This window comes from Rhinatrema bivittatum, chromosome 10, assembly GCF_901001135.1.
Source record: "Rhinatrema bivittatum chromosome 10, aRhiBiv1.1, whole genome shotgun sequence".
Lineage (NCBI taxonomy): Eukaryota > Metazoa > Chordata > Amphibia > Gymnophiona > Rhinatrematidae > Rhinatrema > Rhinatrema bivittatum.
Genome location: NC_042624.1, coordinates 110913706 through 110931155, shown reverse-complemented (window position 1 = coordinate 110931155; position 17450 = coordinate 110913706). Strand labels below are relative to the sequence as shown.

The 17450-nt window shown below is 49.1% G+C and overlaps 1 protein-coding gene across 1 annotated transcript in view; it reads right to left on the bottom strand.

Moving 5' to 3' along the window:
* The window catches only part of NRDC (nardilysin convertase), an 82333-nt gene extending 69326 nt beyond the window's left edge, over window positions 1-13007 (bottom strand). Inside the window, exon 1 of the mRNA XM_029617976.1 lies at window positions 12576-13007. Within this exon, the coding sequence (XP_029473836.1) occupies window positions 12576-12892 (317 nt within the window). The 5' untranslated portion in view covers window positions 12893-13007. The remainder of the gene's footprint in view (window positions 1-12575) is intronic.
* Between the last annotated feature and the right edge of the window lie 4443 nt (window positions 13008-17450).

Sequence of the window (17450 nt, the reverse complement as noted above, 5' to 3'; positions counted from 1 at the left end):
GCAAATAAACGGGGCCCTGATGCAATAGAATCGGAAACGGAGGAAACCTCAGAGGACCGTAAACCACGGGCACCTCGGCCACTCCGGAGCCACAAGAATCACCCTGCCTGCGTGCCCCTCGATGCGGCGTAGAACCTTTCCGACCAATGACCACGGTGGGAAAACATACAAAAGTATGTCCTTTGGCGAGGGGAGGACCAGCGCGTCTACCCCTTCTGCCCCAGGTCCCGCTGCCTGCTGAAGAACCAGGGAGCCTTGGCATTGTCATACATCGCCATCAGGGCCATGACCAGTCTGGACCACCAGTCACACAGAAGATGAAAAGCATCGGAGAGTTCCCACTCCCCTGGATCCAACTGGTGACGGCTGAGAAAATCCACCTGGACATTGTCCACTCTGGCTATGTGAGAGACAGCTATCCGGTAAAGATTCTGCTCCGCCCAGTGTATCAACAGCTGAGCCTCCATCACCACTGGATGGCTCCTGGTTCCACCCTGACGATTGATGTCGGCCACCGTTGTCACATTGTCAGAGAACACCCTCACCGACCTGCCCTCCACCATTGGAAGAAGGGCCTGGAGTGCTAACTGCACTGCTTTGGTTTCCAAGCGATTGATCAACCAGGAGGCCTCTGTTCTGGTCCATTGGCCCTGGACCGCCGTATCTCGACAAACCGCTCCCCACCCAGAGAGACTGGCATCAGTGGTCACCACAACCCAACAGGGAATCTCCAAATCCACCCCCTGGCGCAAATTGTGCTGTGAAAGCCAACACAGAAGACTGAAACATGCCACATCAATCAGGGGCAGGACAAGATGGAAATGCTGCGAGAGGGGATTCCATCAGGAGAGCAAGGCTGATTGAAGAGGACGCATATGCGCAAAGGCCCATGGTACCAGATTGGTCGTTGAAGCCACTGAGCCCAGGACCTGCAAGGAATCCCAGACCGTGGGTTGAGGTAGAGAGCTCAAGGACTCCACCTGTGACGTGAGCTTGGAAATTCTCTCTGTCAGAAAACCCTTTCCCAAGGTCGTGTCGTAGCGAGCCCCAAGAAACTCCAAAGTCTGGGAGGGAATCAGATGACTCTTATTGGGGTTGACCACCCATCCCAACGAGTCCAACATCCAGAGCATCCACACCACCACGGTTCTGCATAGGCTGACTTTGCTCGAATTAGCCAATCGTCCAGATAGGGATGCACCAGTATCCCTTCCCGTCGCAAGGCAGCCGCAACCACAACCATCACCTTGGTGAAAACCCGGGGCGCCATTCATGAGCCCGAACGGAAGAACACAGAATTGAAACTGGCACCCGAGGATCGCAAACCGCAGATATTTCTGATGGTCCGAGTGTATCAGGATGTGCAGGTATGCTTCCATCAGGTCCAGCGACGCCAAGAACTCTCCCCTTGTACACCAACGCTATGACGGAGAGAAGAGTTTCCATCCGAAATCGGGGTACCTTCAAGGCACGATTCACCCGCTTCAAATTGAGGATGGGACAGAAGGTACCATCCTTCTTTGGTACCACAAAGTAGATGGAGTAGTGCCCACGGCTTAGCTGCTCTTCGAGCACTGGAGCTATGGCCCCCAGATCTTGCAAGCGCTGTAGAGTGCCTCGCACCGCCCTGCGCTTTAGGTGGTACGCGCAAGGGGACACTATGTAATGGTCCTTGATCGGTCGGGCAAAATCTAAGACTTAGTCGTGTTCTATGATGCTTAGGACCCATTGGTCGGAGGTCAATTTGGTCCACGCCTCCCAGAAAAGGGTTAACCTTCCCCCGATCCTTGGGACGGAAGGGTGGACCAGCCTCACTTCATTGTGCGGTCTTGGAGCCCCCATGGGACTGCGGAGCACTGTCTCTGGTAGGTCGGCGGCCCCAAAAGGACTGGTTCCAAGAAGCCTGACGGCTGGTGCCCTGGTGAAATGATGACCCTGCGGACCTTGAGGAGCGGAAACGACGATTTCCCCGAAATCTCGCCCGCTGAGGAAAGAAACCTCTGGATCGAGGCCTATCCTCCGGCAACCTGTGGACTTTGTTCTCCAAGTCCTCCAGCTGTTGCCCATAGAGGAGCTTCCCCTTGAATGGTAAAGAACTCAGCTGCGCTTTAGAGGACCCATCAGCCGACCAGTTTCTGAGCCAGAGGGGCCTGCGGGCGGAAACCTCTGCAACATTGTCCTGCCCGAAGTCTACAAAAGATCATCCAGGGCATCCACGCTATACGCCACTGTTGCCTGCAGACAGCTAGCACGCAGCACTGCCACGTCCGAGCAGGGAGCCTCCTCCTGCCAATCCTAAACCCAGCGAAGACAAGCCCTCTGCACAAAACTGCTGCACATAGCCACCCGGACCCCAAGGGTCAAAACCTCAAAAAAAGTTTTTAGCTGCAGCTCCAGCTTACGATCCCTGCAAGTCTTTCAATGCAGTGGCCCCCGCGACGAGAATGGTGGTCTTCTTTGTGACCGCGGCATCCACCTTGGGAATCCTGAGCAGATCCAAAGCCTCCTCCGGAAGCAGGTACAATTTGGCCATAGCTCATCCCACCTTCAAGCCAAGGTCTGGAGTCTCCCACTCCTTAAACAAAACATCTGTGGCAGACATATGAAAAGGAAAGGATCGAGCCGGACCCCGGAGGCCCACCATGATCGGATCCATAACTCCGAACCTGGAATCCTACCTATATGAGCACCAAAAGTGTGAGAACAGCTGGGTCCTTTTTGCAGGGGCATTTCCTCCTTTTCCCCCCTTATAAGTCTCCTTCTTTGAATCTGTACATCCTCTAAGCGCCAGATGCAATTCATTCTGAGTGTTGGGAGCAGCAGCAGTGGGGAAGCTCTTGTAGCCGCATACATCATCACTGGTAGCAGCTAAGGTAACTAATCAAGCCAGATACCCACACTGAAAGAAATTCTGCCTGTTCTTTCACTTGCAAAGAAGGAGCTGGAGTCTGGGAGTGGGGAGCCACACATGACAAGGAATTGAGAGGACAAGAGAGGGAAAGGGTCCAGGCTTAGTAAAGAGTTGAAGATAAGGAAGAAGGGAGTCCACAGGCAGTGAGGAGTGAAGGAAGTAGGAACATCTACAAAGTGAGAACCCAAAATAAGTGGTCAATGGGTCTGGGTTAAAAGACAGCAGAGATCTCCATGCCCCTCCTTTCTCAGTATTGGGAGACAGCCTCCTAGTATTGTGTAAGCAGAAATTTGCCGTGAAGCATGCCATTATAGACTACATAGGAACATTTCTGATCCTGCCGTTGCTATTGCTGTTTCTAGTTATTTCATCGCATTCGCATACTGTGCAGTGTGCAAGGGGGGTGGGGTGTGGGTACATTGATAAAAGGTGCCATGAGTTTGGCATTCTCTCCTGTTATGATACTGTATTTTGTACAAGTTTGACACCAATAAAAATGTTTATGCAAAAAAAAAAAAAAAAAGACAGCAGAGACTGGAGATATTGAAGCACAGAGCAGCAGCAGGATACAGGAGAGGACCCCAAGGTGAGACCTGATTTTCATGACAGCAGTGCCAAATTGTGGCTGAAACCCCAAGAAGCATTACTGATAAGCTGAAGCTGTGGGTAACCCACAAACACAATGTGTACTTCATCATCCAGTGCCAGATGCGCCATGGAGATGGAGGAAAAATTCACAGGCAACAACTGGAGGAATAAAGCTAGAGGAAAATTAGTTCTTACCTGTTAATTTTCGTTCCTGTAGTACCAAGGATCAGTCCAGACCGTGAGTTGAGCCTCCTGTCCAGCAGATGGAGACAGCCCAAAACTGAAAGGGTATCCTATATCAGGACAGAGCCTACCCTGAAGCCCTTCAGTATAACCATTGTCAAAGCAGATAAGAATAAAGATAACCAGTAAAAGATCAAGCAAGTAACAAGAGAACTCAAGCGAGTAACGAGAGAACTCACTGAAACTAAATTGCAAACATTGAATGGACTCTGAATAGGATCGCTCTTCCATATCCATTGTCATCAAAAACAGATGCTTCCGGTGCCTTTAAGGATGAACACAGATGAAAAAAAGAGCTTCGAGAGGACAGCAGACAATATATATGGGGAAGGGTGTCTGGACTAATCCGTGGTACTACAGGAACTAATTTTCCTTTCCCTGTAGATACCTGGATCAGTCCAGACCGTGGGATGTACCAAAGCTTCCCTACAGAGGGTAGGACCAAGACAGTCCCACTCGAAGCACCTGCCAACCGAAGGAACCAAACACTGGCGCCTGTACATCAAGGCGGTAATGTCGAGCAAAGGTATGCAGGGATTTCCACATAGCGGCCCTGCATATTTCCTGCGGAGAGACCGATTGACTCTCCGCCCAAGAAGTAGCCTGAGAACGCAAGGAATGAGCCTTGAGGCCCTCCGGAACTTCCCGGCCTTGGCAGATATAGGCCAACGAAATCGCCTCCTTCAACCACCGAGCGATCATAGTCTTAGAAGCTTGGTTGCCCCTATTTGGACCACTCCACAGGACAAAAAGATAATCGGAGACCCGAAACTCATTGGTGACCTGGAAGGTAATGTAGTAAAACGCGTCTTACATCAAGGCGGCGAAAATCACCCCCAACTGTACTTGCGATATCCTCAGGAGAGAACGCGGGAAGCTCCACCGACTGATTGACATAAAAGGAAGAAACGACCTTCGGCAAGAAGGAAGGTACAGTCTTGAGAGAAACTCCATAATCAGAAAACCGCAGGAAGGGCTCCCGACAGGACAACGCTTGAATCTCCGACACCCGTCTGGCGGAGCAGATAGAAACCAGGAAAACTGTCTTGCGCATCAGGTCCTTAAGGGTAGCCCGACTGAGAGGTTCAAAAGGAGCCTCACAGAGAGCCCGAAGAACTAAATTAAGACTCCACGAAGGACAAGTGGACCGGACGGGCAGCTTCAAATGCTTGGCGCCCTTGAGGAAGTGGATAACATCCGGATGCGACGCTACTGGGTGACCATCAACGGTACCTAGACGAGAGCGGACACTTGAATGCGCAAAGAGCTGAAGGAGAGACCCTTGGAGAGACCCTTCTGGAGGAAGGAAAGAATCACCAGAACCAGAGCTGAATGAGCCAATTCACCCGATTCCACACATACAGTTTCAAAAACTTTCCAAATGCGGACATAAGCCAGAGAGGTAGACTGATTACAGGCACGGAGAACAGTGGATATAACTTCCTCTTTATATCCCTTCTTTCTCAGTCTTCGCCGTTCAAAAGCCAGGCCACTAGACAGAAGCGATCCGCCTGGTCGAAAAATACAGGACCCTGCCGGAGTAGGCGAGGGAGATGGCCAAGACGAAGAGGACCGTCGATTGCCAGGTTCACCAGATCCGCGACCCACGGTCCTCGGGGCCATTCGGGTGCCACGAGGATGACCGGTCCCCCCCTGTGAAGTTCTATTCTTCAGAGAACTTTTCCCATGAGAGGCCAAGGAGGAAACACGTACAGGAGAATGTCGTGGGGCCAAGGAAGGACGAGCACATCCACTCCTTCCGAACAGTGCTCCCTCCAGCGGCTGAAGAACCTGGGAGCTTTGGCATTGCTCAAGGTTGTCATCAGGTCCAGGTGAGGGGGGCCCCAACCGACTGACAATCCAAATCCATCGCTCCGTCTGACAACTCCCACTCACCAGGATCAAGGTGCGGATGACTCAAGAAATCGGCTTGCACATTCTCCTTGCCCGCTATATGGGAGGCTGCTAGACGCTCCAGGTAATGTTCTACCCAGGTAAGGAGCTGGCTGGCTTCTAGGGCCACCAGGCGACTCCGGGTGCCCCCCCTGTCGATTGATATAAGCCACCATGGTGGAGTTGTCCGAGAGCATTCGCACCGCTTTGCGGCGAATCAGAGGAAGAAAAAAAATTGAGGGCCAGCCGGACCTCCAGGCGATTTATGTGCCAGCGGGATTAAGCTGGGAACCAGTATCCCTGTATGGGCTGCGACTGGCAGACTGCTCCCCACCCAGAGAGACTGGCATCTGTCGTGACTACAATCCACTGCGGAGTCTATAGGGACATCCCCCTCAGAAGGTGCATCAGCGATAGCCACCATTGTATGTCGGCAATAGTAGAGTCGGAGAGCGGGAGAATCGCCCGAAACTGTTCCGACACCGGCTTCAAGCGGGTTAGCAAAGTTTTCTGTAATGGCCGCATATGCGAAAAAGTCCAGGGGACCAGGTCGATAGTGGAAGCCATGGTCCCCAGGACCTGAAGGTAGTCCCATGCCATGGGACACCTGAGTGTCCGGTAGGAACACCTTGCCGACCCGGGTATCGAAGCGCGCCCCCAGAAATTCCAGAACCTGGGAGGGCTGCAGATTGCTTTTGGGAAAATTGACTATCCAGAGAGAGGTGAGGAGGGTAAGGACCCGGTTGACTGCCAGCGTGCAGAGAGTCTCCGACTTGGCCCGCACGAGCCAGTTGTCCAGGTAAGGATGGACCAGGACTCCTTCTCATTGGAGGGCGGCCGCCACAATCACCATAACCTTGGTGAAAGTGTGTGGCGCGGTGGCGAGGCCAAAGGGCAGAGCCCGGAACTGAAAATGCTGGCCCAGAATGTTGAATCGGAGATACTTCTGATGCTCGTGGCGAATCGGGAAGTGTAAATAAGCCTTCTTCAAGTCGAGAGAGGCTAGAAATTCGCCGGACCGAACAGCTGCTATGACCGCCCTTAGGGTCTCCATCCGAAAATGCGGTACCCTGAGGGCCCGGTTGACTCTCGAGGTCCAAGATCGGACAGAAGGAATCGTCCTTTTTCGGCACGATGAAGTAGATGGAATACTGGCCGGCGCCTTGTTCCTCCACCGGGACTGGGACTATGGCTCCCAGCTCCTGGAGCCTGGCAATAGTCTGGCATACGGCAGCCCGCTTTCGATGTCCGCAAGGAGAGACTATGCACAGATCCGGCAGGTCTCAAGCAAACTCCAAAACATAACTTCTCTCTATTATTTCGAGAACCCACTGATCCAATGTAATTTTGACCCATTCCTCTAAGAACAAGGAGAGACGACCACCTAAGCTTGGAACGGAGGAATGGGCCGGCTGGATCTCATTGGGAGGTGGGCTTTGCGGCGGAATGCTGTGGGTTACCATCTCGGAAGGCACGGCGGCTCCAAAAGGAATGAGGTCAGGACTGGGATCTGGAGGAATTTCCTCGAGAGAAAGTATCTCGTGCCCGAGTATTATACCGTCACTGGCCCCTGAAGCAGGAACGTGTAGGGAAAAAGGAGCGTGACTGTTTCGGGTAGTCCTCTGGCAGCATATGGACCTTGTTCTCCCCCAAGGACTTAATAAGCTGTTCTAGGTCCTCGCCAAAAAGCAACTTACCCTTGAAAGGAAGTGTGCCCAACTGAAACTTGGAGGAAGAATCCGCCAACCAACTGCGCAGCCAGAGGAGACGTCTGGCCGACATCGCGGAAACCATGGCTTTGGCCTGCACGCGGAGTAAATCGTAAAGAGCATCCGCCCAATACGCTATAGCGCCTTCCAACTGTTCAGCCTGCTCCGCTTCTGCAGACAGGATGTCCTGGGTACTGAGCAATTGTTGAAACCACCTAAGACTTGCCCGCTGCATGAGACTGCTGCATATCGTAGCCTGGACTCCTAAGGCCAGAACTTCGAAGATACGCTTGAGATAGAATTCAAGCTTGCGGTCCTGCACGTCCTTCAATGCCGTGGCTCTCACCACCGGGACAGTGGTGTGCCTGGTGACCGGAGACACAGAAAAATCCACCTTAGGGATTTTAAGCATCTCCAGGCAATCCTCGGGGAGGGGATAGAGCTTATCCATAGCGCTCCCCACCCGGAGCCCTGTCTCGGGAGCCTCCCATTCTTGGGAGGAGCAGCAGCTTGTGCATAGGATGGAAGGAGAAAGTACGTGGAGGAGCCCCGAGTCCCGCCAGGACAGAGTCCATGTGAGCCAGCATCATGGCCATAACGGTATCTTCCGAAGGGATCTAAATCCCCAGCTCCTGAAGTATGAAGGGAATGAGCAGTTCCAGCTCTTTCCTCTGAAATAAGTGGAGCACTCGCGGGTCATCCCCCTCTGGGAGGGGGGGGGCAGGCACTGCCAAATCCTCATCCTGATCTGGTGTTACCGGTGGGGCTGGAGGATCCGGGGGTGGGGGGACCCCCGGTACCACTCGAACCCGGACGGACCCCTGCGCATCAAGCGCCGTGGGAGCAAGCGTAGGGGGCATGCGGGGAATCTTAGCGGGGGGAGGACCTGGGAGAGGTGCCTCCTCCTCCTGTAGACTGGCCCAAATAAGATTTGTGCATTAAAATCACAAATTCCGAAGAAAGATGTGGCCTAGATGTCTGGGGGGGGGGGGGGCAGGGTCCTCATCCTGGGCCTGCGCTGGGCTCAAATCAGGGGGAGAAAAAGAAAAATCCGGCTCCCCCGAGTCCTGCAACCCCAAATCGGGAGCTGCTGAAATCCGAGATGTCCGCCATTTGACGACCTGGGAACGGCCTGGCCACGCGATCAGAAGACTTCCCCCGGGTGGTAGATTTTGCCGCTGCCGGTGAGGGGCCCTCCCTACCCGGCAGGCACCCCGAGCAAAGGCCTTCGCGGGAGAGCCGCAAAGCAGGCTCCCCGCAGGCCAGGCACTGATTAGAACGCGGCATGACAGAGAAAAAAAAGCCGCGAGGAGAGCCAAAAATAGCTGAGCTGTCAGGTGCTGAGGAGCGAGTGCAGGAGAACGAACCCTGCTCACTCCTAGCCTAAAAATCACAACGCTGCCAAACAGTCAGCACTAATGCCGAAAGTGCCCCAAAAATCAGAAAAAATCTTTTTTTTTTTTGTTTAAATGCAGGGGAATGAGCTTCCCTGCTGGCCCAGCCGGGGAATGAAGTGTCCCGGGAGATAAAGGGGCAGAGGACAGCTAGATAGGGGGGAGTGACTGGACCACCAGTATCACCCCAAAAAGGTACACCGGGGAAGAGCCTAGGCTGCTTAACAAACAAGGGGTAAAACCCCCCCTTAGGCCCCCAAGAGCAAGGAGACAGGTGCTGTCTCCTGAGGAAACAGTCTTTTCTGCTTGAAAAGTTTTATTTTTTTTTTATTTATAACACTTAACAATTTTGAAATACTTGCTTGATCCGACAAGAATAAGGAAAGAGAGCCCAACAGGGCAAAGGCTAAGAAGATAAGCCAGGGAACCGCAGGGCGAGCTGTCGCATCTGCTGGAGACAGACAAATACTGAAGGGCTGCAGGGTAGGCTCTGTCCTGATATAGGATACCCTTTCAGTTTTGGTCTGTCTCCATCTGCTGGACAGGAGGCTCAACCCACGGTCTGGATTGATCCGGGTACGTACAGGGAACAGAGGTTATCTGGATTCTGTCTGTGTCTCTGTCTGTCTCTGTCTGTCTGTCTTATGGCTCACCCACACTACCAGCTTTAAATGGGTACGGTTATATACCACACCTACTTAAAACTGAGAGTGCAGGTGAACCACCAAAGCCCTCTGCCCTGACACAAGCATGTCAATTAATTTCTCCGTTATTTTAACTCATCAGTTTCCTCCAGCTCCATCAGAACCAGGGCTGAAATTTGGTATCACTGCTTGGTATCACCCTGTGAATGCTGCCTCTACAGCATCCCCAGCCAATTCAGGGAGGGGAAAACCTGACTTAAGAACATAAGAAATTGCCATGCTGGGTCAGACCAAGGGTCCATCAAGCCCAGCATCCTGTTTCCAACAGAGGCCAAACCAGGCCACAAGAACCTGGCAATTACCCAAAAACTAAGAAGATCCCATGTTACTGATACAATTAATAGCAGTGGCTATTCCCTAAGTCAACTTGATTAATAGCCATTAATGGACTTCTCCTCCAAGAACTTATCCAAACCTTTTTGAACCCAGCTACACTAACTGCACTAACCACATCCTCTGGCAACAAATTCCAGAGCTTTGTTGTGAGTTGAGTGAAAAAGAATTTTCTCCGATTAGTCTTAAACGTGCTACTTGCTAACTTCATGGAATGCCCCCTACTCCTATTATTCGAAAGTGTAAATAACCGATTCACATCTACCCATTCAAGACCTCTCATGATCTTAAAGACATTAAAACCATTGCAGTTACTTCAGAATGCCGCTGCCAGAGTACTGACTGGCAAAAGAAAATCTGACCACATAACCCCCGTACTCAACAATTTACATTGAATTCTATTCTTTTCTCTACCGGTAGCCAAAGTCCTTACAATTCTACACAAATCAATTCATAAAGCAGACTACACAGCCTTGGATAACTTCATACATATTCAAAAATCACTTCGTATGACAAGAACAAGTAAACTTCAACTAGAGGTTCCTTCACTTCCACATGCCAAACTATCTCCACAAGAAACAGAGCCATCTCCATCATCAGCCCGAAACTATGGAATTCGTAACCTCATCACCTGACCTCTCAAGAATACATTAAATCTTTTAAAAAAGATCTAAAAACCTGGTTACTCAGCCAAACTCTCATAGACGGCTCTCTCAAAGACTCCAAAGGATAAATCTATAGTCCACTCCTATCGCATGTCCCTCCTTCGGCATGCAATCTTCCTCCATTATTTACCTTCTGACTCCCAGTAACCTTCCCTTTTTTCCCTGATTTGAGCATTGATATATACCTTAATATATTGCATATCTTGATTGGTATTAAGCTATTGTTCTATACCAGTTTTTCCGTTTTTTCTCTGTTAAATGTAACATGTTGTTGTAAATGTAAACCGGAGTGAAGGCAATTCTGCTATACCTCGGTATATAAAAAAATGCTAAATAAATAAATAAAAAATAAATAAATATCATATCCCCCCTCAGCCATCTCTTCTCCAAGCTGAACAGCCCTAACCTCTTCAGCCTTTCCTCATAGGGGAGCTGTTCCATCCCCTTTATCATTTTGGTTGCTCTTCTCTGGTACCTTCTCCATCGCAACTATACCTTTTTTGAGATGCAGCGACCAGAATTGTACACCGTATTCCAGGTGCGGTCTCACCATGGAGCGATATAGAGGCATTATGACATTTTCCATTTTATTAACCATTCCCTTCCTAATAATTCCTAACATTGTTTGCTACTTTTACTTTTTTCACTTGGGGATCAAATCAAGGGCTTTTCGCATGGCAGTGTGCTGCACTACCACTGAGCCATCAAACCAGCCTTATCTCAGTTCATTTAAAAAGCCTCTGGAACACCGCTCCACTGTGATGGGTCTATGTGCATTTCTGCGCCATCTCTCCCTTTGCTTTAAAATTTGGAAGAGAGACTGGTGGGGCATTCAGTGCTTCTGTAGCTTCTTTTTCAGGCCATATGAGTCCTTTCTGTGCCTGTACTACCAGCTTGCAGAAGCTGGGGTGCCATACATTTTTTGTTTATGTACACAAGTCTTGGGCTTGACAAAGTTGGGTAACACTTTGTTAATGAATAAGTATGTAGTTCCAGAATACTATACTCAAAATTTACTAGGCCAAACATCTTTAAGTACCAGTTTGGCAATTTATAGATGACTAGTACTCAAAGTACTGTATGAGTCAGGTTAGCTTCATAACAAATCGGAAGCTCCCAAATGCTATACCATGACATTTTGGGCCCCTGAGAAGAGCAGGTTACAGTAGTCCACTGGCAAGTATTCCTCTCTCTTTCCCTCTCTCCTGTGTCCCCTGAAAAATGGTCTATCAAAAGCAGAACACAAGCATGGTGCCTTACCTACTGTTGCTGCCTCCTTTATCAGCTTCCCACTGAAGTCAGAAATGCGGGAAGCTTGCAGGTATCACAAAACTATGGGGCTCCACACGGTTCCAACTTCAATGGGAATCTGGCAGAGCAGAAGGCAACAGCAAAGAGGGCTATTCACCTAATTCCTCTTGCCAGATGAAGATGATCCCAAATGAAAAAGGGAAGACTAATTACAATGATGTCAGGGAGGGAGAAAAGAGAGAAGTCATGATACCAAGGAGTGAGAGGGAAAGATATGCTGAAGGGGCAGCAGACAAAAGCCATGACAAAAGCAAATCCAGTACTGGGTATGCCACGACATTAAAAGGGTTGGGAACTACTGCCATAAACCATTTAAAGCCCATATTCATCATCCTTATTTAAGAAAAGAAATCTTGCCCATCTCATGGCAAATACAACTAACAGGTCTAGCATAATGTGGAGATGATGTCTTAGAACTGAAAAAAAATCATAAGCCGTTCAGTCACCTTTTCTAGCCCTTCATCAGTTGGGCTATCATAAAGCGCTGTTTAGAATTTCGGCTGCTCTTGCACGGAGATTTGAGTTCTAATCATCAGGACAATGTTTCTTGCTCTCCCGAGACCTCTTTCCACAGGGATCCAGGACAATACATCATCCCCTGGAACCGCCAAGGCATCCACCTTATACGTTGAACCCTTCGCTCAGTCCTCTTTCCTGACATCCCGCCTCTTACACTTTGGTGAAGATGGTTCATTTCATATTAAAGAAGCAAGACCACAACTACCTCTCTACAGTGCAGTGCAGTGCAATGCCAGAAGCCTTCCTCCAGCAACTTGGCTCGCTTAGTATCTCTGCTCTCTCCCGTCGCGCCCTCCCATACTAACCTGTACTGCTTGGGGTCACTGGGAGACTTCACGATGTCCACATCGCCGACCTCCAACCCGATGTCCCCGCCCCCTCTCCCCGCTACTTCCGCACAGGGGACATCCTCCGGTGCCACGGCGCGCGCGGCCAGAGAGCTGCTGCTGCTCACGGTCTTAGTCTTGTTCCTCCCAGGCATGGGTGCGGGTGCAGGTGCGATGGCGGGTACGGGTGCGGCGGGGGGTAAGGGGGCACGCACACACGTAGTGTAGAAGAAGAAGACAGTCCTGCGTCCCCGTTCTTGGTTACACAGGAACAACCCAGCAGCGCGCCTGGACATTCAGCGAGACAGCGAGACACATTCCCGCCACCCTGCGACCCCCTCGCCGACGACAGCTGACACGAAACCTCGTCCCACAGGCAGCAGCGCCTCCACTCTTCCCTCCCGCCCCCTCCCACCCCAAGGCAGCCAACCGGATGCGAGCGTCTGCTCACGTGACTATCCTTAACCCAATCAGAAGGTTGTACTTGAGCCGGCTGGGTCCTGTGAAAGCACTGCCTCCTAGCCGGAAGTGCTATGTCTGTGTGATCCTAGCACGAGCTTTATGCGCTACAGGGTGACGTCACGAGAGAAAGGAAAACCTTCCCAGAGGGTCGGAAAGTGGCAGTATGTGACCCGGAAGTGCTGAGGCTCGTGCTTCGCAGTTCCTTGAAAGCGATATGTTCGGAGAAGAGTGTCGGCTGAAAAAGACCATGAGGCCTAGCTTCAGATTCAGATAACTTTATTGGCATTACAGTTTTACATGTGTTGCCAAGGTAGTATAGATAACGATTAAAATAAAGAGGAAGAAAAGGCAAAATTCCAAAATAATAGCAGTGGAGTAAAATTGCAGTGCACAGAATGTACAAGAGAGACAACATTCAGGTTTTGGTGCTGGACCATTGTGTCCCTGTTTTAGACCCCTTGTTCTACTCCATAATCCCTACCTATCACTCCCTCAGCTCCCCTGAATTTGTCCCATGCTTTCTTGAATTCAGATTCTGACCTTTTCGCCATTGGCATAACTGGGAACTCTCCAGATCTGATCTGGAGACTCTGGAATTCTGAGGGAATTACCAGGCCTCTGGGCCTACCCCGAAAATCTCAGCATGCAGCTGCTGAAGTGGCCCACAAAGGCACCGGCCTCAAAAGAACTTATTTGGGCCTGTGCTGGTGAGCAGAAATAGCATCAGCTATATTGCCAAAAGAAAGAGCTGGGTCAGGGTCAGCATGCATGGATCCCAGAAGAGGAAGTCACTTGGGCCAACGCCGTTAGGTAAATTGAGGAGCTTTGACTGCGCAGTCAGAAGCAGCAACAGGGAGAGCATCTACCAGCATGGGCTAGGAGCAGTGTCTGTTAGGTTCTGGGCCCCTTCTTTATCACCCGTGGCTCTTGCTCTGGACCAAGTCCCCATATTGCCACCAGGTAAGTTTGTCACAAATAGTCTTATCTCCCTGGATGCCAAAAGAACTTACTGCTGCTACCTGCTTAATGCTGCCTCTGGAGCCAGTCCCCATGCATGGCCTGACTCAAGCAGCTTAAACCATTACTAATCTGTTATTTGTATGTTCTTAATGTTCCTTATTTAATTATGCAATAATTGTAAAGCCTGTTGCTAAGTTCTGTTCTATGTAAACCGACGAGATGTTCCCAACGTTCGTCGGTATATAAAAGTTATTAAATAAATAAAAAAAAATACTCTTCCCTTCAGGAGCCCAGTGGTACTGCTGAACTCATTGCCAGACAGGAAGAGGAAGAATAAATAGTATGTAAGTGAGAAAGAAAGTGTGCATGTGGGAGAGAAGTGAGAATGTGAGTTAGCATAGGTGTGAGAAAAGAGAGGAGAGAGTGTGGGGAAACGGGCTGAATTAGTGATTATTATAATTTGTTTTAGATATTATATATAAAAATCCTAGGTTGCAAAAATGAATAATGTGGGCTGCAGTATTATTTTAGGATTGTTTTATTGTCTTTTAAATTAGGATTTTAATTTGATATTGGTTTTACATTGTAGCTATGATTTTAGAGTATTTGATTTTGTTTATTGTAATTTAATTGGAAATGTATTTGAGGTACTGATAATTATTTTCTGTACTGTAAACCGACTTGATATCTTGTGAGGAAGGCCGGTATATAAAAAAAAAAAAGGTTTAAATAAATAAATAAATAAATACTTCCTCATTTTACTTCTGATCTTCTCCCTCATCCTATGACCCTTTCATCCCAGAGCCTCCTTTCCATTGATACCTTGGAGATATTTAAATGTATCTATCATATTTCCTTTATCCCAAATTTCCTCTAGAGTATACATCTTTAGATCTTTAAATTGGTCTTCATTAGTATGAAGACCAATGATCATTTTAATAGCTACTGTGTGGACCAGTTTATATCTTTTTGAAAGTGCAGTCTCCAAAATTGTATACAATATTCCAAATCAAGTGTCACCAGGGATTCACACAGGCAATTTCACGTTTATTCTGCTAACCATTCCTTTTCCTATGTACCCAAGCATCTTTCTGGCTTATGCTGTTGCCTTATCCACTTGTTTGGCCACCTTAAAATCAAATTAAATAAATCAGATATGATCACCGCCAGATCCCATTCTTTTTTCATGCATAGAAGAATTTCACCTATACTGTATCACTCCCTTTGGGTTTTGCAGACCAAATGCACAACTTGTGGGGATTGGCCTGTACTCAAACAGGCCAATCCCCACAAGTGTGGTATGCACCTCTATCAGCAGATGTAGACAGAGTAAAAGCTGACGTCACAGATACATAGCTCTGTCCTGACCTCAGCCCACTAGTATTCTTCGTCTCCAGCAGATGGTAGACATTCATTTCCCTATCGGGGCTTACCTGTAATAAAAAAAAAAAGAAAAGATTATCACAGCACTTGTACTCCTGAGTTGACACCAATGGGTTCCTCCCTCAGTTGAGTGCCTTTAGTCCGGTAGCCTTTTTCAGGCATAGACTTAAAAAAAAAAAAAACAGGCGGTGAAGGCTTTCGCCCTCTCCCCTAGTAGCTGGAGACCCGGTCATACTCGCAAACAGGTGAAGCGATTGAAGAATGAAGGAGGCTTAGCGGTGGAAGTTTTCGCCCTCTCCCCCCATAGCCAGAAGCCCGGTCGTACTCTCAGCTAGGGGTGGCTGAGCTCAGGTTAAAAAAAAAAAAGCTAAAAATAAATGAAGACAAGTAGAAGGCAGAGAATAGGGAGATTGTATTTCCCTGTTCCTTTTTTACCAGGTCTTCCTCGGTGTGAGTGGTCAGCGTAATTTCCTTCCTCCTCACCTTTGTGGGGAGTTTAGTGAGGTTACTGTGGTGGCGCAGGCATGGCTGGTTGAGCAGCCTCGGGCTAGGCCCCGCTCCCAGGCTTGATTTTTCGAGCGGCAGCACTTTCATGCACTTGTTTGTGCCCATGTTGCCACACTGCGGTGTAACAAACGCGCTCGTGCGCTTATGGGTGCACACAAGGTCACAGCATATCTTGTGGTGCGCCTATTTGAGACTGAGTGCCAACTTGAGATGCTGAGCACCTACTTAAGCATGAACTGAGCACCTACTTGAGCGTTCACTGAACAACGACTTGCACACACTGAATACCTACCTGAGCACATATGGAGCATCTAATTGAGCATGTACAAAGCACCTACCTGAGCGCGTACTGAGCGCCTACTTGAGCGTGCTGTGACTGTGCTTGAATGCATCATTTATTTGGGCACACAAGTGAAGCGAGGCACTATGGTGCTGGTGACATAAGTCTAAGCACCTAGTGATATGTGCAGCTTGTCATGTAAGGACAATTCAGCCAAGTATATCTGCGAGTTTATGCCAGCTCTGCCTGGCTGCTGGGCCGTTCTGTCTGTCAGAGGGGGACTGGAGTTGAAGGTAACTCATTGCAGGTGTCCTCTTCTTCAGTTGACCCTTGGATGGAAACGTCTTCAGGAGATGTTCCATCTGAGGATGTCAGTCTGAGTCCTATAGGTCCTGGTATAGGCCCATCCTCCTTTTCCTGAATAGGATTTTCCAGGGACTACAGTCACTTGTGCAGGGGCACCAGGTAGAGACGGCGATACTTTCAAAGTGGAGTGACGTACCTAGTGGTTATTACTGCGTGCAAGAGCTGTGATACAGGGGTCCCTGCTGATAGAGGATGTCTATCCAAATCCGGATCTAGGACACAATTTAGGTCCCTGCCTAGAATCACCACTTCACCCCCTAGCTTGGAATATCCTGCCATAATATTTGTAAAAAAAAGAGTGATCATACCCTTCACTGTAATAATTCGCCCTTCCGCATCACACCGTGAATTCAGGGATAAAAAAGGTACCTAAATATGCAGCAAAGAAAACATGGGAATAACAGCCTCTTCGCTCTTTGTCAGACATATGTATCTCCTGAAGAAAAATAATTTCCCCTTTAGACCACCGTAAATGGGACAAAACTTTTTCATGCTTGATTGGGTGACCCCAGCTACAATACAACATAAGAACATAAGAAAATGCCATACTGGGTCAGACCAAGGGTCCATCAAGCCCAGCATCCTGTTTCCAACAGTGGCCAATCCAGGCCACAAGAACCTGGCAAGTACCCAAAAACTAAGTCTATTCCATGTAACCATTGCTAATGGCAGTGGCTATTCTCTAAGTGAACTTAATAGCAGGTAATGGACTTCTCCTCCAAGAACTTATCCAATCCTTTTTTAAACACAGCTATATTAACTGCACGAACCACATTCTCTGGCAACAAATTCCAGAGTTTAATTGTGCGTTGAGTAAAAAAGAACTTTCTCCGATTAGTTTTAAATGTGCCCCATGCTAACTTCATGGAGTGCCCCCTAGTCTTTCTACTATCCGA